Source organism: Castor canadensis, chromosome 13 (assembly GCF_047511655.1).
Source record: "Castor canadensis chromosome 13, mCasCan1.hap1v2, whole genome shotgun sequence".
NCBI classification, from domain to species: domain Eukaryota; kingdom Metazoa; phylum Chordata; class Mammalia; order Rodentia; family Castoridae; genus Castor; species Castor canadensis.
The window spans coordinates 104,789,026-104,812,316 of record NC_133398.1 but is presented as its reverse complement, the minus strand read 5'-3'; the positions used below and the strand labels follow the sequence as shown (position 1 = coordinate 104,812,316).

At 44.0% G+C, this 23,291-nt stretch overlaps 1 protein-coding gene across 3 annotated transcripts; it reads left to right on the top strand.

The window, feature by feature from the left end:
• Positions 1-441: 441 nt before the first annotated feature.
• Positions 442-21,425, top strand: Fam240b (family with sequence similarity 240 member B). 3 transcript variants are annotated; one of them, XM_074052668.1, is made up of 3 exons: positions 442-573; positions 12,571-12,752; positions 20,625-21,422. In XM_074052668.1, exons 2-3 carry the CDS (start codon positions 12,574-12,576, stop codon positions 20,716-20,718), a joined length of 273 nt encoding a protein of 90 aa, XP_073908769.1. In that variant the 5' UTR covers positions 442-573; positions 12,571-12,573; the 3' UTR covers positions 20,719-21,422. The 3 variants fall into 3 exon arrangements, with proteins under 3 accessions (XP_073908769.1, XP_073908768.1, XP_073908767.1); XM_074052667.1 differs by lacking the exon at positions 442-573 and having other exon boundaries at positions 12,439-12,716; positions 20,625-21,425; XM_074052666.1 differs by lacking the exon at positions 442-573 and having other exon boundaries at positions 12,439-12,752.
• Positions 21,426-23,291: the final 1,866 nt, after the last annotated feature.

Here is a 23,291-nt window from a genome sequence, read left to right as displayed (position 1 = left end):
TTTAGCAGACCGTGATATGTCATCACCAGCTTCTAGTCAAGGATTAATGGTTCCAAAGTACAAGATGCTTCACTAAGTCTTCCTGTAATGTTACACCCAAGTGTGACTTGCCCCACCATTCCAGTCCCTTTTACACACCCAGGGGCAGAGGATAACTTTTCACAAGCCACAAAGGAGCAGGATAATCCAGTACATGTTCTAAGTCACCCCTCCTGGTTTGAGCCAATCATAGCACTCTTGGGATCTGCCAGAACAGAAGCTCCTCTGCCCTGGGACGGGTGGGATAGCAAGAGATGGAATTTGTTAAGAGCCATCTCTCACCACAAGGGAAGGCTACAATGTCCCTGGAAAGATTTTGTCTGATTCTGCTACTAATTTGGCTCAAATGACTTTGAAGGGTTTCTGCAACTCCCTCCACTCCATATATAAGAGCTACAACAATGAGATTTCAGAACAGTACAACATCCCTGACCTTCCCAAACCAGAGGTGCGGAGGCAGGAGCAGGGGCCAGGACACTTGCCCTTCTTTGCACTCTAACAGGATATCAGTTCACCTGCAAGTTCACCTTTAAGGTACCGTATGCTGAACTTGGGTTGTCAAGTGTGAGATTGTCTCCCATTTGGGGCTGGGTATTGAGGCACATGCCATTATACCTGTGGCCTTTGTTGGCCCCTGGAACTCATTTTCCCCTCACCTGTAACCAGGTAGGAATGACTTAAATGAACCAATAGTAAGATTTAAATTGGCCACATTTTTTTGTTTCAGTGAGTTATGTAAAATGGTATAAATTATATTTATGTTAAAAGAATGCTTTAAGAAGAAACCTATATCCAATTGTTTCTGTAAGTTTAAATGCTTAGTTTTATGTTCAGATGTTTGAAATTATTTCAAATACATCACTGAAATAACTATTATATTATAAGAACAACAAAAAAGATTTTTTTCCCCTCTCTATTTTTCCATCTTTTTCTCTAAATGTCAGTGATGCTTGACTCTCAATTTGAAGAGTGTGGAAAAGCCAGATATCAGTCAACCTCTCTGAGCCAGGCTCTGGTAAGATCAACAAAATAAGAGCTATACCTCATGTTGATTGATGGATGACTTAGTCCTAAGGAAACATTCATTACAGGTGCCAGACATGGACATTTTCTTAAGAAGCTGATGGTTGCAAGTATTAATCTTTAATTTGAGGTGTTTACTCAGCTGAGTGACCTGGAATTTGGGAAATCAAGCCACACAACTTCCTTTCCCTTCAGTTTATACAGTGAACTGTTCTGTAGCCCCTCATTAGACAGATATAAATGCATGAGCCTCACAAAATCAAGTTTCAACAAAACATTGTTTGATTAAGTGGATATTTAATTTACAATTCATTTAAAAGTGAGTTCTAGTACTCTTCAAGGGTAAGCTAATTAGTAAAGTAAATGTAAGAATCACCAGTGAAGTAAAGACTGTTCTAAATTGGTAATGATTACTGCAAATAGAACTGATTCTCCCTTTAATTATAAAACTGATATAAAACTCCACCAAAAATTACTTTTGCTGTAGGAATGCAGAGAAACAAAACAGCTCATCTATCCAAGAACAGTCCCTTTGGTAAAGGGACATGAAGTCCCTGTAATTCTGAAGGTACAGACATTCACTGCTCCTTTGATCTTAATCCTGATGAGTTTCCTGACTTGTAGAACCAGGGGCCCTCAGTGAACTTCCAGGACAGGCACCTCAGTTCCCAGATGAGCAGACTGAACTGAAAATAAACATTCTAAGCAAAGTAAATAGAACCCATAAAATAAAAAGCACTAAACACATTTAAGAAACCACTACACATTAATAGTAATATGGTAACTATAAGCCAAATACCATTCAAAGAAAATAAAGACTTAGAAATTATAGTTGGCCATTTTGACTGCCTGTCTGCTGTTGGTAGTTTGGCTATTTCTTCTGACTTACTTCAGTCTGTGTGTCTTCCCTATTAGCATAGTAGAAAATCAGTAAATAAGTTTACATAGCACTGGTTCAAGTCTGTTTATTTGTTCAAATGATGATAGTTTCTTTTTATGGATGAAGTGTAATTAAAGTAAGACATATCGGTTACCTGTGCCATGATTTGTTTATTCATTAATTGAACACAGTGCCACTGACAGTGGGACAAACATTCAGGCATATTCTCCTGAGTGTCTGACCTTCACGTGGTCTTGTGTCTTTCCACTAAGAGGCAAATACATGGACAGTCTGGTCTTTCCTGCCCTAGAGGAAACTAGAAGAGATTTCTCCCCAAATTATTTTCACACTGGCCTTACTTACTGCAGAGGGCAAAATGGAGCTACCCAGTAAAGTTCGAGTTCAGTGATACCTGTAGACACTGATGCTTCCCATGTGCACTTAACTCAGTCTGAAGTTTTTATAACAGACCCAAATAAGAATAAACTGAAGTGTCCATCAATATGGGGGTGGTTAAATAAGTCACCTGCATAATCAAAAGCAGACTCTAAATGCAACCGTGCTTTCATTAACTAGGAAATGTCACTGAGACATCATTCTCGGGGGCAACACTGCAGGCAGCAACGAGGAAGGACGAGAAAGGCGTTTGGTTCTAGTTTAATATCTTTCACTGTTTTTTGAAATATTATACCATGTATGTAGCTATATTTAGCTTTTAAAAAATTTGAGTCTCAAAGGAGTATCTTTGCTAATAGTGTAAGACTTTCTAACCCTAGCTCAAGTTATTCTGAAGATTTTTAGTAAGAAAGTTTAAAGAAATTATGACATGCAATAGTTTTCATGTGTGTTCTCAAACACACAGACCATCACAACAAAAAGAAAATGGCAGAAGGGGAGCTGTCCTTAAATATTTTGGGGAGGAGAGGAGGCAAATGTTACTCCATGGGTCTTGTTCTTCTGTGGGTCTCCCCATGTGCTGAGTTGCTGTCTGGGACTGCTTCCTCCACCCCTGACAGTCCCTCTCACTGTCTCATTTCTGAGCAATCTCACTGTATCGATCAGAATGATCCAGTGTGTTTGCAGAGCATGCCCTGTGTGTGTGTGTCGGGGGGAGGGAGGGACTGTGGGACTCCCCACCACGGTTTTATTCTCACTCAACAAAGTTGATCTCTGTAGATCACTAAGGAACTCTTACTCCGTTTTCTAAAAGAAAAAAGTTGTTTCTGGAAACACAACGATTTGGGAACATTAGAGCCTGGCAAGTGCCTGCTGCCTTAAAAAAAAGGCACATAACCATTTTCTGTTCTGAAAAACAAATGGCCTTGATTTGTGACAGCCAACAAGCCACTGTGATGGCAGTTTGGAGGAGGGGGAAGGGAGAAACAACTCAGCTGAATTTTGTATATTGGCTAACTTACTTTTTAAAAAGTTTTTAATTGGAGCAAAATATCATTTTCTAGAGAAATGATTACTTTTAGCTCAAAAGTCTTTGGAGATGTGTTGGATCAGGTGAGTGGTGTCCGCATGGAGGACACACTGAAGGGCACTGGATTAAGGTGCCCAAATCAGTTGACAGTCTAGTTGAAGGGACAAGCACATGGGGTCAGAGCCAGGGAGAGTGGAGGCCTGGCTCCTGCCCCACCTCAGCCACATACAGAAGCTCTGAGCTTCAGAGGGTCAGCAAACCATCTCTGTGCAAGGCAGGATGAACTCAGTGCCCTCCCCGGTCCCTTCCAGCCCCAGTTACATGAGTACCCATCTAACTGAAAGACCAGATGACCAGGATAGACTTGCAGAGGTGTCCAGTGTCGTGAGAGGTAGGGGAGAGGAGCAGGGGGAGAGTAGAACTCAGGTTCTTATACTTTATGGCATTTTATTTTAATCCCACATCTGTGTACGCTTCACTTCTTCTGGAGTGTAAGTCATAGCTGCCTGGTTGACAGAGAAATTCATTAGTACACATAGGACTCAAAAACTGAATGCCCGAAGGCCAAGATTACCCAGCAGACATGTTCTTCACAATGCTTTAAAATGTCATAAATTCATTGTTGACATTTGCAAATCAAGAGATGACCCATTGCTGGGGATGGAGCTCAGTAGTAGAGTACTTACCTAGCATGCACAAGGTCCTGGGTTTGATCCCATGCCCTGATCCAGGGCTCTCTTTCCATGACACAGGCAGAGCAGAGCTCCATGGCACCTGCCTATGTCATGGAAAGTCTTCCTCAAGTAAGGATCGCCCACAATTCACATACGTTGGTGGCGTCAGGAAGACAGAGGTGCTTAGTAGACAGCTTTGTAAAAATTTTTTATTTGGAAAAAATAATTTAGATTTAGGGAAAGTCACAAAGATAGCATAGAGTGTTCCCATATATCTGCTGCCCAGCTTTCTCTAATGTCAACATCTTATGTACCCATGAAACATTTGCTACAGCTATGAAGTTAGCACTGATGCAATTCACTGCAGAATTTTTTCACATTCCCCAGTTTTTCCACTAAGGTTTTTTTCTCTGTTCTAGGATCCTATCCAGGAACCACATTACATATATATGAGAGACAAGGTTAAAATAGAAGCCAAGGTAAATCTATGATATGTGAGTTACATTTCAACATGACTGCTACAAATTTATAAATATATTCCAACCATCAGCCCAGGTTGGCTGCTGCGGGAACCTGCCATTCCCTCTCATCCTTCCTAAGGAGGTAGGAGAGATGGTTGCAGATGTCCTGGCTTTGGCTTTACCCACTGACACCTGAGTTCACACAGTGAACTGAGAGGAAAACAGAATTCAAAGGCTCTATGTTTGGGTTTTTTTGTTCTGTTTTGTTTTTTGGGTGATTCTGGGGTTTGAACTGAAGATCTCTCACACACTAGGCAGGCACTCTACCACTTGAGCTACACCCCAGTCTGGAAAGGCTCTATGTTTTGAAGAGAAAAAAGTTTCTCCAATTCCAGAAAGCCCCAAGACTGCCTTCAGCAACTCCTGACCATACTGTGATATGATTAGAGCTGGCCAAACCCATTTTAGAGACAGTCTTTCAACATGTGTTAATTAAACATGTAAAAAAATAATAACTTTGTTTTTTTTGTCCATCGGACAGAGATTCTGAATTTGCAAATAATGAACAGATTAGTGATTAATTAATTAATTGCTGACAAATGTGGGGAGAGACCATCTACGGATTCTTAATGTCCCCCCCCCTTCTCTCTTAAGATTGTTCTTTCTTATTTTAATTTTTGCCACCTAGCTCTTCCTTTATCAAATAGTCAAATAAAGTAAATAAATAAGAAAAAATTATATGGGGTATATATATTCTATTTCTCAGCCCCTCCATATCTTTCATGATCTTGACACTTTTTTTTTTACTCTTGTGGTAACCCAGAGTTTTGTGCATGTTAGGCAAATACTCTAACACTGTACGACACACCCCTGGACACTTATAACAAGCAATGGTCGGGTGTTTTGTGGGATGTCCCTGAATTTGTGCTTGTCTGGGAAACAGACTGAGCTTTCTAGAGTTAAGAGAAGTGCACCCAGAGGCAGTGGGTCCTTCTGTCACATCCGATCATATCAGTGGCGCATGAAGTCAGCAAAGCTTCCTAGGAGTGTTCTGAACCTTACCTGCTTGGTTAAGGTGGCTTTTGTTTCTGCACTGTAAAGTTCCTATTTTCTCCTCAGTCTACACATCACCCCCTGGGAGGAGAATTCAGTGCAGGTGGGCATCAAAGAACATTCGATCATGAGTTCAAACCTCCACGGAAATGCACAAACTTCGGGAGACATTCCGAGGCTGTGCAAATGCCCTGTTTCCCCTTCAATTTCTCCTGTTCCTTTTCTCTTTCTGCAATGGAGCCTAAAGTCCAGTGAGGCTGTTCTGGTGATTTTCTATCTCCCTCACTCCTGAATTCACTCACTGAAATTTCCCTGAAAAGAAACATCAGTCTTTTTCTTTCACTTATTTATTTATGTCAGTAATTTATATCAATTTGGATTTGTTCTTGATACCCTGTGTTCTGCTCCTCAAGTAGTTCCAGCGGTGGCCACTGGGAACTCTTTCAGATTGGCTCCTCCTGTCCCTTTGCAGTGCCTCCACCTCCTGCTTTTTGATGGTATAAAATGCTTGACACAGGGGGTTTAAAAAGCTACAGTGTATCTGCAGCTTATTTACAGAGGTTGGAGTGCCACACAGCATTTTTTTCTCTTGTAAAGAGATGAAAGCAATTTTTATGATTTTTTTTAACTCAGAAATGATTTCAAGATTGCAAATAGTTACAGGGTAATTGAGACAGGGGATATAACTCAGTGGTAGGGCACTTGTCTACAATGCATGACCTGGGTTCAATCCCCAGCATTGAAAAAATTCTGCCAGAACAGATCTACCTAGCACCATCACCTTTTTCTCTATCACTCACCTTGTCTACCTACATTTGTTTTTCAAACCATTTGGAAACAAGGTGACACATCATGACCCGTTACTTCTAAATACTTGAGAGTGTACTTCCTAAGAAGATGGTCACTCTGACATAATCACAGCAGAGTTGTCACCTTGGAGAATTTTTTTTTTTTTTGAAATACTGGGGTTTGAACTCAGGGCCTCACGCTTGCTAAGCAGGTGCTCTACTACTTGAGCCACTCCACCAGCCCAGTTTTGTGTTGGGTATTTTCAAGATAGGGTCTCATGAACTATTTACCCAGGCTGGCTTTGACCTAAGTACCTAGGATTATGGGCACCCTGCTACCTTGGAGAAATTTAACATTTTTTTCTTACAAATTCTGTTTTAGTTAAAATCTCCAGCTATTCAGGAACCCACTCAGATTGTCCCAGTAATTTTATTTCCCTTGAACTTCTTTCTAAGACACAAATATACCGTCTATCTTAAAGAAAAGAAATAGGTGTCTATAACCGTGATTTTATAGGAATTGGGGAATGAAAAGGTGAATGCAGTGAACCTGGTATTTTTTTAAGTGAGCATAGAGAAGCAGGTATTATCCCTAAGTGTTAACTATAAAAATAACCAGTTCTTGCCACTAGACTGATTTAAATTTACTGCTCTTGGTTTTTATGTCCTTGGGGATGGAGGACAACACCGTTGTCTGGGTGAATCTTGAGATTCTCAAGATTGGAAGGGACTGGAAAGTACTCACAGGCTCGCCTGAGGAGAGACTCTACACGCACACACCTGTGCACACCTGGGGATGAAAGCAGCAAATTGCAACTTGGAGGGGGTCAGTGTAAAGATCTGAAGTTGGGTTTACAAGAAAAAAGTCAGAATTAGAGACACTTGCGTTTGAAATTTTTTTCATGTCAAAAACAGGAGCTGAATCTTCTAGTTCTTTGACAGTGGCTCAGAGGAGCTCAGGTTCCTGAGCAGGTTCCATGTCTACACATTCCTAGCGTTTCTTACTTCTATCCATCCCACGAGGAGCACAGCAGCCTCCCCTGCTGCCTGGCCCCACAGAGGGAAGAGGTGGAAAGAGGGATGTTTTCCCTTTCGCTGTCATGTGAGCCTCCATGGCGACAGTGCTGGATGCATTAGTGCATTCATGATGTTTTCTCTGCTGGGATAGGTATGGTGTGGAGACAGCGACCACAGAGCTTAGATTGTCCATCCAGCCTCCAGGGACAACTGAACACTTCTGATTCCTGTTTGCTGCCTTATTTTGCTATTTTCCTAAAATTGCTGTCAATTCTATCTCTTGAGGGTCCAAAGCAGCTCATGCATACCAGGTGCTCACAGAGAGCAGTAAACAAGAAAGGTAAGTATAAAGCATGCAAAAGGGAAAAGAAACAGGAGGAAGGATGGCAGAGCTGGTTTAAAAGTGCATTTGCTCTTACACAAGTTGTCGTAATCCTCTAAGCTCAAGTTCAAGTTCCCCAGCGGGTTCCAGCAAGATGAGGGGCTGGGCTGTGATGTGACTGGGGATGACTGAGGCCATCATTAGCCCAGTCATAACAACCATCCGTTGTAGTAAGAAGGTCACTTCTTTAACCCAGTCAGTGTCACTCAGTGACCACAAAGAGCCTGCAAAGAGAACGTCCTAAGTGACACAAGATGAGCCTCATCACCAGAAGCTTTTTGCTAAAGGAGTCCCTGTCCAGGGTCCAACACCAGGCCTTGGACAAGGTCGGTAATCCCTGTGACCTTGGGCTTCTAATTTCGATGGCCCAGCAGCAGAGGTAAATAAACCTTCCTATGGGCTGAGTGAAGGACCAGGGAGTACTCGATACTTAGTATAAACCGAAGACCATGAGAACCTATCAAGGTAGTACGTCACTGTCAGTCAACCCTGTTCGTGCTTGCCAGGGGCGGGCGACAGACTGTGAACTCCCTGAGGACATGCATGTTGCCTGTGCATTGGGGACATTTGAGGAATAAATGGCAGAACATGTGTGAGGCACTGTCCTCTACATTACCACCCTTAATCTCCATTTCATGGGTAACAAACTGGTGCCCAGAGTGAGAGAAGAGTTTGTTTGGCTAAAGTCACAATGGCAACAAGTCCTCTGCCCTCCTCCTCAGTTCTCTCACCAATTTGGCTGCATTCCTTTAATGTCAGCACTCAGGAGGCTGAGACAGGAGGATCACGAGTTCAAGGCCAGCCTGCAGGCCTGGTGAGTGAGGTGGGGACAGGGACAGTAAGGTTGAGTGTGTCCACACGTCCCCAGTGGAGAGGAGAGGCCTAAGAAAGAACTCAGCTCCCAGCTGCTGCTGGAGTGACTGCAGTGGCAGGTTTGGACACCTAGGGTGGTGTTTGTATGCTCAGGTTCAGAGGCAGGGACGGAACTTCTCAGAGGATTCCATAGGAAGGAGGGAGGCAGAAAGAAAGGGAGGGAACAGGGAGGAAGTTTTGGGAAGAGGTAAGGCAAAAAGGCAGATGGCCACAGCTGTAGTTTTAGACTGCATCCCCCATGGGGAGCAAGCAGGCAGCCCTCCCACCACATCCAGCGCAAAGCCATCTTTTCTTTGGCCTATGGTGTTGGACTCCTTTTCGAATGTGCTGTCTTGAAGCAGAGCTGATGCTGTTAAAGACCAAAGGACAGCACCAGGTGTGATGGTGCATGCCTGTAATCCCAGCACTCAGGAGGCTGAGACAGAAGGATCATAAGTTCAAGGCCAAACTTGGCCACGGAAAAGACAGTCCTGAAAAAACAAAGAGCTGGAGGTGTAGCTCAGTGATGGACTGTTTGCTGAGCATGTGCAAAACCCTGGGTTTGATCCCCAGCACTGGAAAAAGAATTAAAAATAAAGAGCCAGTAGCTTTGCTTGCCTGGCCTTTGAGGGCATCTGAGTCGGTGACTTTTTCCTCAGACCTCCCAAGGGTACAGCTGCTGCACTCAGGGTCTTCCTTGAAGGCAGAGCCCCCCAGGTGCTTCCCCACCCCAACGAGAACAGGAAGCAGGCCGGGCAGACACCACTCTGCTTCAACCACCTGACTTCCTCTGGCTTTGGTTGTGCAAGTGGTGCATCTGCTGGAGTAAACCCTTCTCCTGCCAAACACAGCAGATGTGAAAAAATCAAGCCACCCACCTCCTGTGCAGGCCTCGGATTTCTCCTCCCTGACGCTCTCCAGCTCAAAATGTCAACTCTAAATTCTGAGAAAAGAAAACACTTCCCTGAGCCCCAACTTGACCAAACTATCTGCTCTGAATGCCAGATGCCTAACTTGAACTTGAAATTTATTTAGGACCTTTTAATAGTAAAGGAATAAGTGAATAAATCAGGTGGAGAAGGGATATTACTTTTTGCCTTCCTGAGTTGTAAGTGTAAAACCTCTTCCTCCCAGGTCAAAGCAAGTCATATTTTCTTCTCTCATTTGTAGCTGGGGAAAATGAGAGGCCTTGGATTCACCCAGAAGCCATCTAAACCCCCAGGGAATCTAATGGCTACAGGCAACAGGTGTTCCATCCTATGACTGAAAAATGTAAAATCTGCCATGTTGTTCCAATTTCCAGCTTTGCACTGAATCCATTAGCCTGGGAAGGAAACTAAAGCGGTTGGAAGATAGGATGGGGTGCTTGGCTCAGGCTAGAGGACATCCCAGAGTTCACAGAGGCCCCAGAGCACAGTCTCTGTCTGGAGAGAGGGCAGAAGCCAGAAGAGTTGAGCGCTGCTCTGACCCAGGAAGTACAAAAGACAAAAAAAGAAGAAGCCCTGCTCTGACCTTCCCTGCATGTCTGAGATAACCCAAAAGGGCCACTACCATTTCCCTGCAAGTTCTTTCTGTGCAAACAACTATTTGGAAAAGGGCCATTTAATTTAATGAAGAATAATGAACACCTATTAAACGTATCAAGGCAGCAAAAAAAAAAAAACCCAAATAAGACGAGTCCCTGTCTTCAAGAAACCCCACTAAGACACCAGCACCTCCATGTCTATCAGTCACAGGAAGTGACTCTAGGGGGAGAGGGCACCCAATGCTGGCCAACTCCCCTTCAGGGGGCATCAGGGTGGTGGGGACAGCATAGGCTTCCCAAGCGTGCTCAGGCTGTAGCCTCCAGAGGTCAATGAACACCTCTAAGATCTGTGCAAAACGAGCCATTAATTAGCTCCTGCTGCCGTCCACCGTGCACACACAATGTCCTGAGTACTAATGATGATACACAACTTTTACTGATCAATTTAAAAATAGGTTTTGAGGCAGAGTCTTTCAGGCTGGCCCAACTCACCATCCTTCTGCCTCTGTCCCCTGAGTGCCAGGATTAAAGCCTTGCACCACCAGACCTGGCAATTTTTGTTTTAATTTTTAAATAAAAGGTTATAAGGAGAAATCAATGGCTCTGGCATAACTGTGTGTTACAAGTGGCAGTCCCCATAGAGCACCTGGCGGACAATGGTCACTTGGGAGTTGCCGTCTGTCTCTCTTTTCTCCCTCAGTCTCCTTCCTTCTGAGCTGCCTCACCACACCATGCACTGTGTGCTCCTGGCTCAGCTTTGCCCAGGGCAGCCCTGGCTACAGAAGTGACCAGATGGCTAGAAGATGGGTCCAGGAAGGAGGATGAAAGGAATGCACTTTTTAAGTCTTATGGAATACCTGAAGCTACTATGTGTTCCAAACTCCTTCCTGCCTCAGACATTTACACATGCTACTCCCTTCAAGGGGAAGGTTTTGTGGCCCTTCTGAAACAGACATCAGATTCTATTATTATAAATGTAATAGAATGTAATGAAATATAAATTATTATATGTTATAATTATAAAATGCTATTGCTAATTATTTCTGAAGTCTTTTCTAAGCTCCTTTCCCAGGCCCAATCCTTGGGTTGACCCAAAGGGACCAGTTGGCATGGTATGAAGATGTGCAGACCCAGGTTCAAATCCCAGCTCTTCCACTTCGGGGGATGAAGACACAGGCAGATTCTCTCTGTTTCTTCATCTGAACAGTGAGCAGAGAATTATCCACTTCACAGAGCAACCCCAAGGACAGTGTGCATAGCACATCTGTCACACAGTGGTTGATCAAAAAACGACACAGGAAGATGAGAAAGACCTGACATTTACTGAGTGCCATGATTTGCTCTGCAATGTGACTAGAGGTTTTGCTTATCTATCCGTTTTATACACACACACACAAACTGTGAACTAAATGTTAAAAGGATTGTGTAGCCCAGGCTGGTCTCAAAGTTGTGATCCTTCTCCCTCAGCCTCCTGAGTGCTGGGATTACAAGTGTGCACCACCAGGCCCATCACAAAAGATATTGTTTAGTAAAGTTAAAATCATAACTGTCCCATAGACATAAAATTAAAGTGTGACAAAAATTTCATTTTACTTATAAATATTAGTAACATAACTGATTCAAAGGAAAATTCAAAAACACATATATAGGCAATCAAGAGTCTTCAAATGAGCCAGGTACCAGTGGTTCACACCTGTAATCCCAGCTGTAGAAGAGGTTGAGATTGGGAGGATCAAGGTTCAAGGCCAGTCCAAGCAAACAGTTCTCAAGATCCTATCTCCAAAATAACCAGAGCAAAATGGACAGAGGTGTGGCTCCAACAGTAAAGTGCCTGCTTTGCAAGTGTGAAGTCGTGAGATCAAACCCTAGTCCCACCAAAAAATAAATCTTCATATGAGAGCCAGGCATGGTGGCATGCACCTGTAGTCCCAGCTACTCAGGAGGTTGAGGGAGGAGGATCACTTGAGCCTGTAAGTTTGAGGCCAGCTGAAGCAAAACAGTGAGACACTGTATCAAAGGAAAAAAAGAATGATGAAGTGAATTTACAGTAGATGAAAAATTGATCAATATGAGCAGGTATATCATTTGCATCCACTGGGAAAAATTTATTTGAACATCTAGGTCTAAGAATCATTTGAATTACTGTAATTTTTCTGTAACTTACAGAATTATAAAATGTTTCAGAGACCATGAACCAGGTCATGAATCAGAAGATCTGGAAGGTTAGCTGACACCCTTTTCATTTCTGTTCATTTCAAAGTTTTTCAGACTGTGTTGTGACCTCACTGTTCTCTTGCCTTGCAGCTGAGAAAAGAGTTCCTAATTTGAGCTTGTGGTGTGTCTGAAGTCACACAAACAAAGCGTGAATGGCAGGGTCTGGATTGGAACCCACCCCTACTTGGAGTAGCTCGATTTGCAGGGCTGGACTTGCTTTGTCTCTCGTGTTTCAGGGCATGAACAATCAGTACATCCGTCGGGAAGTCTTCTGCTGTGAGACATGCCAAGAGCTCAAAAGCTTCTGGGAAAAGGAGATCAGCAAACAGACGTGCTACCGAGAACGGGAGGAGGACCGCCTGGGCAGAAGCGCCCTGAGAAAGTACGTGGTGGACCCCCTCTCCGCTGTTGTTTCAAAGTAGGTTTCCCCAGAAATAGACCAGATGTGTCGAGGGGCTTGACTGCTTTTATTTTCATCATCCACTGTTGCAGGATGGGGTTTGGTGCTGCAGTCTGTGACGGCTGAGGGAAGGAATGAGATCCAGGCTTGGAGGGGAGGAAGAGGCTTATTACACTGGGGCACCATGTGTCCTGCCAGCTCATGGGAAGGATGGGCTTTGGGCAGGTGGCAGTAGAGAGAAGTAGCAGGAAAGTCTGCCAGAGCCTTCTGGGGGGCTTTCATGGGAAAGGCAAAGCAGAAAGAGCACACAGTTCAAGGGCTAGTTCAAAATCAGATACAGAGATGGTTTCTAGATGATTGGTACCTGGTTCCAGGATGCTTTAGGGCAGGGGAGGTATTGGCTGGGGTGGGGCTGTAGATCTGGGAGTTGTTGGTTTGGATATTGACTGAGCCTTTTGTTGTCTCTAAAAAAAGGCTGGTCTTGGAGGAGCAACCTGTCCCCAGCCAGCAAGCTTGTGAAGATGTCAAAATATCATAAAATACAGAAAAAAAAAAAAAGGTTAAGCTGGGTGTGGTGGCACATGCTATAGTCCCAGTCACTCTGGAGGCAGAGACAAGAGGATAGTGAGTTCGAGGCCAGTCCAGGCAAAGGTAGCAAGAACCTATCTCAGAAACAAAAATGAAAAACAAAAGGGCTGGGTATGTGGCTTAAAATGTAGAGTGCAAGGCTCTGTGTATAATTCCTAGTACCACAAAAAGAAAACGGGGGAAAACCTAGCAGGACCTCTCAGGGGTATCAGCCTGTTTCTCACTGGGCTGTCAGCACTGCTGACAGGCAGAAGACTCGCTGTGGAGGGCTGCCTTTGCTGTAAGCTTCTTATCCTTGGCTCAACCTTACATGTCAGTAGGACTCTCCTCCCATATTATGACAAAGGCTCCCTGAGACAAAGAGGTCCCTACTGAGATCCAGTGACTTCCTGTGTAGACAATTCTATTTAAAACACAAACAAATTGAGGTTGTTATTTAAAATCTCTTCACTCTTACAATCCCCAGCTGATGAGGTTCAACTAAATTTCAAGGTTAGGCTTTAGGCTTGAAATGACTATAGACAGATGTATGTCTGTGTGAAAGACTAGTTTAAATTAAAAAAGATTCATTCCTGGGATGATACCTATTAAGAGTCTTGGGAACTCCTTGTTCTAGTCAAAGGAGTCTGCCCAAAGGGGAACATTTCCCTATGTGAGAAGTCACATGTCCCACCTGCAGTGTACCGCTGAACACTGGCCAGCACCTGTCCTCACAGGTGCAGTGCCTTGGAGCTCAAGCGTCCGCTCAGGTCCTCAGGTCCTAAAGGAAGGAAGGGAGGGAGGGAAGGAAGGAGGAAGGAAATGTTGTAAGTAAACAAGAGACAAAACTCTCAAACGTCTCCACCAGCCCTGTTGTGACTAGAAGGAAGACAGTCACGTCTTATGTTCCTTTCCCTCTGCTGAGCTGACCTGGTAAGACCTTGTGTAAAGCTGGGTGGGGTGTGTTTAGCACACACCTGTGGATCCCTTGATGGAGGAGACAGCCAAAACTGGAGAGAAGCCATTTTTCCCTGGTAATTGATGTATCTGCAGTGGTCCCAGAGCAGCAACACAAGGTGAAGTAGGTGGCCCAGAACTGGAACCCCATGTGCCCGTAGTTTCTCTGCCACACAGCATGTGTGGGTTGGTCCTTTGGAGACCTTTGGAACTCTTAAGAAGCAACTGGTTGGAACACTTTGAGAAAGGTTAGTCCTACCTCCTGGATTGCCTGGGACCTGCCAGAATACAGCTACCATTCAGGTATAATGTTTATTTCATTTCCTTTTATTTTCAAAGTATCTCAGTTTAGATGATAAATCCTGTGGCCAACTGAATCTAAATCTAAATCTAAGTGACCAGCCTGCAGTCATAACTGAGTACCATACAGTGACTGTGAAAAAAATGATGTTTTAATGTTAGAAGTGTGGTCTTCAAAATACCTCTTGTGACTTTAACAGAACTCACGGTGTCAAGGAGACATTAAATCTGATGGACTTGAGAAAGAGGGGGCTGATGGTATAAATCAATGGTAGGGTGCTTGTCTAGGATGACAAAACAGGAAGGAAGGAAGGGGGAAGGGAGGGAGACTAGGAGAGAGGGAGAAAGAGAGAGGAAAGGAAGGAAGGAAGGAAGCAAGGGGGAAGGAAAGAAGGAATGGAGGAAGGGAGGGAGGGAGAAAGGGAAGGGGGAAGGAAAGAAGGAAGGAAGGGGAAGGAAGGGAGGGGAGGTAGGGAGAGAGAGAGAGAGAAAGAGAGAGAGAGAGAGGTTTTAATCAAGCCCATACAAAGATCACCCACTCTGCTCTGACACCTGCTTACCTTCCCTTCCTCCCTCCTCCCTCCCTTCCTTCCCTTCCCTTGCTTACTGATGGTAAGTACTAGCAGTCAGGATGCTTATAGCTTCAGACAACAAAATGTCCAGCTCATAATCTGCTAGCTGAATGAAATTGCTGCTTCAAACGTTTTACAAGAGTTAATCTAAGCAGTGAGAAAATTTGGTGGGGGTGGAGTTTTTTATTCAAACTAAGGGAGTAGGAAACACGGTTAGAAAGTTGAGTCAGACAGGTCAGGAGACATGTCCTTCTCTGCTGAAACCCAGCTAAGTGAGCTGCAGGTCACACACACCAGGCTCTGTCCCATCTCTCCCCACTGTGGAAAAACCACTGTAGAGCCATATCCCCGCTAGATTGGAGTAGGAGTAGCAAAACCATCCTGCATTTCAGATTAATGCAAAAGCACAGAAAGTAAGTCTGAAGGACTGAGATCGGAAATGGCAGAAGAGTTCAGTCAACTACAAAGTCCCAAGGACAGGGATTACTCTTACTACTGCTCTTTACATAGTGTGACAACCACTGGCCTGCCCTACCCAGAGCTTCCTGAAGGTAATTTGCCTTGGGGACTGCAGCTGGTGGACAACACTAGCTGAGCTGTGACCTTTCTGCAGCCATCATCTTGTCTGACCTGAGGCCACACTTCCCCAGGAAGCTGGACCAGGGCACTTCCTGGGTGACAGCACTCCTCTGAGGGGTGGGTTTTGATCAGGGTCTCCCCATCACCCAGCCCAAGCTTTCTCACAACTGGGTGGTGGTAGGGGTTTTTCTACCCCCACTATTACCTCCTCCTTCTCTCTTTTTCACAGATGTCAGGATAACATTGACGTCTACAGGCTCCCTGACCACTCAGTCCCCACCCTCACCCCCGCTGCCTTTATTTTTTCAGTTCTTTGCCCTAAGACTGGTTCTTAGAGGACCCAAAGTGACATATGTAGTTAATGCCTGATGTATGATAAAAAAATAAAAGCCTGGGCTCAGTTGATCCTCTCTGGCTCCCAGTAAGGACATTATGATGGTGACTTGATCCTCACAAGCACCACCCTGCTTTCTAGTTAAAGCTTCATCCTTATCAAGGAGGATCTGAGTTTCTAGACATTAACTGCAACTCCACAAATCAGAAGATTCTAGAACAATAAACAATGAGCATGATTTTGGTCTCCATTTGAAAGCTGAGGCCAGTACTTCTAGAATGAAGGTAAAAATGTTCCTTTGGAGATTTCATGCCAGTTGTATTGCAGCTTTCATGTTTCTGAATCTCTATTCTAATTTTTACCTGCCAGTGTGAAATGTTGGGGGCTGGTGTTGAGGGTCTTTGCCTTCACAGGCCAGAGAACTGGCTCTGGAGGCAGTTGATTGATGTGTGAGCCAAGGCTGGTATATAGAGTAGGATTTATTGCAGAGAAAGGAAAGGCTACAGCTAGAGCAGTGCAGCAGAGCCCAGAAACTGGTGGTTCGCTGCTCGGGTGAAGGCTAGGGCTTTTATGGATGTTTTAACTCTGGATTTGGGTAAGGGCTAAGTGGGCTGTTTTCATTGGCCATGGATTCAAGGGCTTTCTTAGATGAGCTGGTTTGTTTGCCCCTTACTGGGGGGGGGAAACAATCTTGAGAGCATTTTGCTCATCAACCCTATGGCAGATCTATGAGGCCCCGTATCTCTTCTTCAGGGTGCAGAAATGCAGATTTACAACCCCTTCTCAGGATGCAGGAATCATAGTGCTCTTCATGAGGGATGGGCTACTCACTCATCTGCTCTTTAGGTCTCCAGACCCAACACAATGTTTCAGCATCATCTTCCTCACCTTGACTTTCCCTATCACGTAATAAAAACTCATCTATGCATTTCTACTCACCAGTTTACTGAGTACCCCAAAATAAGCAAGAGCTGTGATGTAAGATAGTGACCAAAAAGCAGTAGCCATCTGTCTAAATATTCATCAGCCAAGATTTAAAGGTCATTTGGGTAGAAGGGAACCTGCATCCTTCACTGTTCGGCAATAAATAGTGATATGGCCGCTATAAAAAGTGAATCAGTGTGTATGAACCCAGATTCCTAACTGTATTCCCAGAACACCCTACCAACGCTTTGATGCAGGGCCTCTAAGAAATGGATGCCAGGGGGAGGTGGGCTGTGAGGTAGATTCATTGGGGAAAAGTACCTGTAAAAGATGAATGGGAAAGAAGTAGTGGTGTGCTGATGACGTTCAATGGCTGGCTCTTTGGGGAACAATGTATGCATGTGTGTACACGTGCAAGTTCACTATAAACCTCCCTGATGGAAAAGCTGTAGAGCACACAACTTACAAACAATAAGAAACTGCTCTTTAGCCAACTGTGTCTTGCTTCTCAGTTTTTTCCCCGCCTCTTAATTTGCAGCCAATCAACAGTCAAAATTAAGTCTGATTGGACATCAGTCCCCAAATAAGTGGTTGATTACTGTGCAATTCAGTGAAGAAGTCACGTTATTGGTCATAATGGTTTCTGGTACCAAAGGATGTTTCCTCAAGTTTTTGTCGCTCATAATGTGATAGTTTTGGACAGGATGCGCTTTGAAGGGGACTGCACCTCATTAAGAGATCCTCCATCATCTCCTTAAACTAGACCTGGGGTCAGTAAATACTTTTTGGAAAAGGAGCAAGCAGTAAATATTTTGGAGTTTATGGTTGATGTAGTCTATATTGCTACTCAACTCTGCCTTTATAGTGTGAAAGTAGCTGCAGCAATACATACAGATGAACAGGGCTGCATTCCAATAAAACTTTGCTTATAAAAGCATGTGATTTGTCAGATTAGGTCAGAGAGCCAATCCTTTGTCCATGCAGTGAACAAAACAGTAAATCAAGTCATGCATGTTTTGTAGCATTTGCCAGTTTCCATGGTGTCAATGTTCCCACCACAGTCTAGCTGAAGTCACCACTGATGTCACTGATGACTTGAGAAAACAGTTTGGTGTAGCAATTCCACCATATAGTTCTTTCACCATCCAGATAGATATAAAAGACCTAAAACCAGAAGAGCATAGATTGCTATGAAGTAATAAAATAATTAGGAAGTGATGAATTTTGTATCTTTATCATCTTTGGTTTAAATATAATTAACCTTAAGTTTATATAATTTACTTTTACTTTAACAATGTCTGTATTTAATAATCAAAGGTCTCTGAAAAATGAATAATTAATCTCATGCCTACCATGAGCCAGCGGTAGCTTACCACCAAGAAGCCAGAGAAGGTTACAAGTCTCACGAGAGACTGCGGTGCAGACCTGAGCTGACCTCCTCTCAAGAGAGAGGGGAAGCACAACTGGGTAGACAGCACAGTGAGCCACAGAAGTTTAGGACAGGCTGACAGGAAGACATTGAGCCAAAGTCACTGTCAAAGAAGTTCCAGATTTGCAGGAATGGGTCTGGATGGGTGCCTCCCCCTTCTAGGTCACAGGCTGAGAGCAGCCTACAAGAAGTCTGGCCATGGCACTTGACAGGAAGCAGATCCATCTGTACCTGCAGTACTGCCCAGCATGGACACCCTATGTCCTGCAGAAGTAGCTGCAGGCCCTGGTCACTTACACTCCCCATTTCTGAGTGATGCATTTTCATGGCCCACCCCACCAAGTAAAAGAATTCCAAGCTCCTTTTATTAATGAATGAACCAAAGTCCATCAAGTTCAATGCAACACCCAGGCAGCAGCCGTCAGCTAACAGAAGTCAACTTCAATTTGGAGATGCGTAACCAGGACAGCTTGTGGACCTGAATAGTCTATGGATTGGCAGACTTGTTGACTGCAATTTAAAATGCAGGATGACTTCTTAATAACCACAACGAAGAAATAAATTTATGACAATCGCTATAAGTAGATACTAAAATAGAAGGCCACATATGCTCAACAAATTAGCAGTTAAGTAAAATGTCTTCTGAGCAAGGGTGCCAAGCACTGTGCCAGGGCCCTGTGGGAGGCAGCAGCCCACTGTGGGAGCAGCAGTTCCATCTTTTACTTCTCTCTTCAGACAGGCACTTTTATTAAAGTTGAGGGTGGCAACCAGTGTCCTCTCCACATCCTCCAGTTCCTCATTCTTCTGTCCACTTTCAGGCCTTAATTGCTAAGGTGCCTCAGCAGCAGGCTCCACCAACACCAGGATAACATACCAGACTCCTGCCATTCTTTCCCTGGCCCACATTTGGGCAGACTTTTAACTAAGAAGGTTTTCTGGAGCCAATTTGGTCCCTACAGCCTTCATAATATTTATTCTGTTAGGTTATAGCATTTTGCCTCTGGGAATCTCTCTCAAGAAAGAGAGAGAAAGGGAAAGAGTTAATTAAGTATTGTACTCATTTTAGGGTCAGTCATAAGAGTGAAAGAGTAAAGGTGAATCTAATTTTTCTTTACTCTTTTTCGTATATTTTTATTTTCCTTTATCAAGAGTGCATTTTCTAACCACTAGTACCTCGAGATTCTTCCCATACTCTTCTGGGACTGCAATCCAGCAGAGTTGAATGACCTTCCTCTGGAGGATTCAAATCTCATCTGTGAATTTGGGGGAGGACACACATTCAGACCACAGTGGATCCAAAGTCCATTTTTTTAAACATGAATTCGTAATATTCCCACACCATTTGTTAAAAGATTATTGTTCCTCCGTTGAGTTGCCTCTGCCCCTTGTCACAAAGTGATTTGTCATATTAGTGTGCATTTATTCTAGACTCTTCTCTGCACCACTGACCCACTTTCCTGTTCCTTTCCTGAAGTTACTCATTGATGGTAACTTTCTTAAGTCTTAAAATCAGATAGTATGAGTCTCCCAACTTCATTCTCCCTCAGAGCTGTTCTGGTTAAACTACCCCTTTTCTTGCCTTTCATATATTATTTATCTATTTATTCACTTTTTAGATGTGGTCTATGTTGCCCAGGCTAGCCTCAAACTTCTGGGCTCCAGGAATCCTCCAGCCTCAGCCTCCTGAGTAGCTAGAACCATAGGCCCCAGTCCTTCCATACAGAACCTAGATAAGCATCTTGTCAATGGCTACAGAAAAGTCTCCCTGGAACGCTGATTGGAATTACATTGAGTACAATACCAATTTGGGAAGAATTAAATTTGGGGAGAAACTACCTATTTATAGCCTTCACCCATTCTTCTATTCCTTTTCCTTTCTTTACTCATTTGTAAAGGCTATGTGTTCCTAAAATTATTCCTGAGAAGCTGGGCACCCATGGCTCACACCTGTCATCCTAGCTACTTGGGAGTCTGAGATCAGGAGGCTTGCCATTTAACACCAACCCAGGCAAAGAGTTCAAGAGACCCTCATCTCCAAAATAACCAGAGCAAAATGGACTGGAGGTGTGGCTCAAGTGGGAGAGCACTTGCTTTGCAAGTGTGAAGTCCTGAGTTCAAACTCCAGTCGCAGCAAATACTCATGAAAAGAAATAGAAAACTTGTCAGTGGACTGACAGATGTGGTGACAAATGCACTAACCAGGCACATGTATGGTATCTGTTCCTCAGGCTCCGAGAGGAATGGAAGCAGAGGCTGGAGCAGAGGCTGAAGATGCTAGACAGTCCCGACGAGAAGGAAAAGCAGGCAAAGTCCGCAGACTGAGAGTTTCCCTTCTCACCAACCTTAAAGATAAGAAGCCACCAACAACATTGTTCTAGGAGAAAAAACTAATACCCAAGTTTTGTTGACTTACTAAGCAGGACACTTTCCACTTGCTGTCCCATTTGTGAAGGGATTTACCTCCCCCGTGCTAATGGGGGTTATTATCCAACTCACTCCTTCTTGCACAGAGGACAGGGTGACCACAAATGGGGCAGGAGGTGGGTTATTTAATACAAAAAGCTCTTGTACTTAGCATCCAGTCTTCAAAGACCCATGTAGTATAGTCTATTTCCACATTTTCTTCTCATTTTGAAATGTAGATATTTTCTCTGTGCTTCTGAGGGGAATGACCTTGATGGGAATCTGACTTCCCACATCTCCTGAAATAAGAAAGTCAAAGTCTTTCTCTTCCTTTTTGCACCTTTTTGTGCATACAGAAACACAACTGCTTGCAGAAATAAAGCTGTTGTTATTTTCAAAATTTAACAATTTGGTTTGAAAATGAACTAAATTAATTTTTTCTCTCCCTATGAATTTGGAGGTTTTTTTCATAATCACATTTATTCAGAAACATGCATTGAAGTAGAATGTTGCCAAATAAACTTGGTGTCATGCCCTGACCTTGGCTCTGTCTTGGCATTGTCTGCCCTGGGTTCATTCTTTTATACTTCTCTTGATACAGTTTTCTGGTGATACAGCGAGTGTCAGCCCCAACTGCCCCAGACATATTCTGGAATTTAAAGTCACCCTCAGGGTGAATTCAACTATGATATATTTGACATATTATAAGAACTTTTGTAAATGTCACAACGTACCCCCACCCAGCACAATAAGATAAATAAAATCACCCTCATAGTAGCCTCCTCTCAGGTGTTAAGCACCATCACCAGGTAGCTGCAGGTAGCCTTCTACATTGGCACTGACAAGGGCTCCTCTGCCTGGGATCTTTACTGAAGAACAGAAGCAGAGGGGTGTAGAATGGGGAGCTCTGGGCAGCCAAGGGACACAGGTGACCAGAGGGCCATGGAGGGTGTGGTTGACGTAGTCTGACACAGGGATGGAGGGGACATCATAAGCCCTCATAAGCCATGTGCTGTCATAGCCTCCTTCCTCTGGAAAACTACAGCTCTCATAACAATTGAGAGAGCCATGGTGGCAAGAAGGGCTAGAGAAGCTGGGAGCCGTGGTTCATGCCTATAATCCTAGCTTCTTGGGAGGCTGAGAAAGGAAGGATTACAGTTCGAGGCCAGCCCCAGGGAAGTAGTTTGAAAGACCTCATCTTCAAAATAACCAGAGCAAAATGCACTGGGGGTATGACCCCAAAACAACCAGAGCAAAATGGACTAGCAGTGTGGCTCAAGCAGTAGAGCACCTGCTTTGCAAGCTCAAAACTCTGAGTTCAAACCCCAGGCTCACCAAAAAGAAGGAGGAGGAGAAGAACTAGAGAGATTATTTCCACCATCCCCACTGTGACCAATTCCAGAGATCAATGCTCAGTGCCCCCCGTCCCCCTGGGGCTCTTACTCAATTCACATACAAAAATAAGCTGCACACTGCTGCCGGGAAAGTCTGAGCAGTTCTGGAAAGGAGGCTGAACTTTGATAAGGACAGAGAATCATGGGAATAAATATCGAGATATCTAACCACATCTGGGAGTCAGAGAAAGCCCTGTGAGGAGAAACTGATACTTAAGCTGAGACCTAGATGACAGCACCATTTCATCAGGTATGTGTACACAGAAACATCGCCTTGTGCCCCTTAAATATATATAAGAAAGCATGAATACGGATCACAGGAGAGAATAGGGCAGGGAGGGTGTCTTAGTCAAAGTAAACATCAAGTGTGAAAAGCTAGGGAGAAGCAAGAAACAGTGGTTAGAGATCTGGGGACCCCCGGGGAGTGACAAAGGACATGGGTGTCTGCAACACAGAGAATGTGAGGTGCTCATATATAAGAGAGTGGCAAGGAATCGGGGGCTTCTGGAGCCAGGCTAAAGCAGCTGGATTTATTCACAGAGTAACAAAAGATCCATAGACTCATTTTAGGAGGAATGAACTGATTATATTTGCATTATTAATTTTTCAGGTTTTCTACTACACAAACACATATGCATATGATTTCACATAATAGCACAAATATGATCACATTGTCTTTTAGCTGGCATTCTGCCACCATGACAAAACATGAGATGTAGTCAACTTAAACAGAGGAAAGCTTTGTTTTGGTTCAAAGTTTTAGAGATTTCAGTCCATGGTCAGTTGGCCCATTGCTTCTGGGCCTGTGGCACACCATGATCGGACGACTTGGTAGAGGAAGCTGCTCACTGCACGGCAGCCAGGATGCAAAGAGGCAGGAAGGGGCTGGCATCCCAAGTCCCCTTCAAACTACACCCCCAGTGACCTAACTTCCTCCCACTAGTCCCCATCTCCTAAAGGTTCCACCATCTTTCCATAGTGCCATGGGCTGGTGACCTGACCTTTAACACATGAGCTTCAGGGGACATTCAAGATCCAAACTTCAGCACCATGCATATTTCATTTTAATTGCAATAATTGATTAACCTTTTCTCCTTA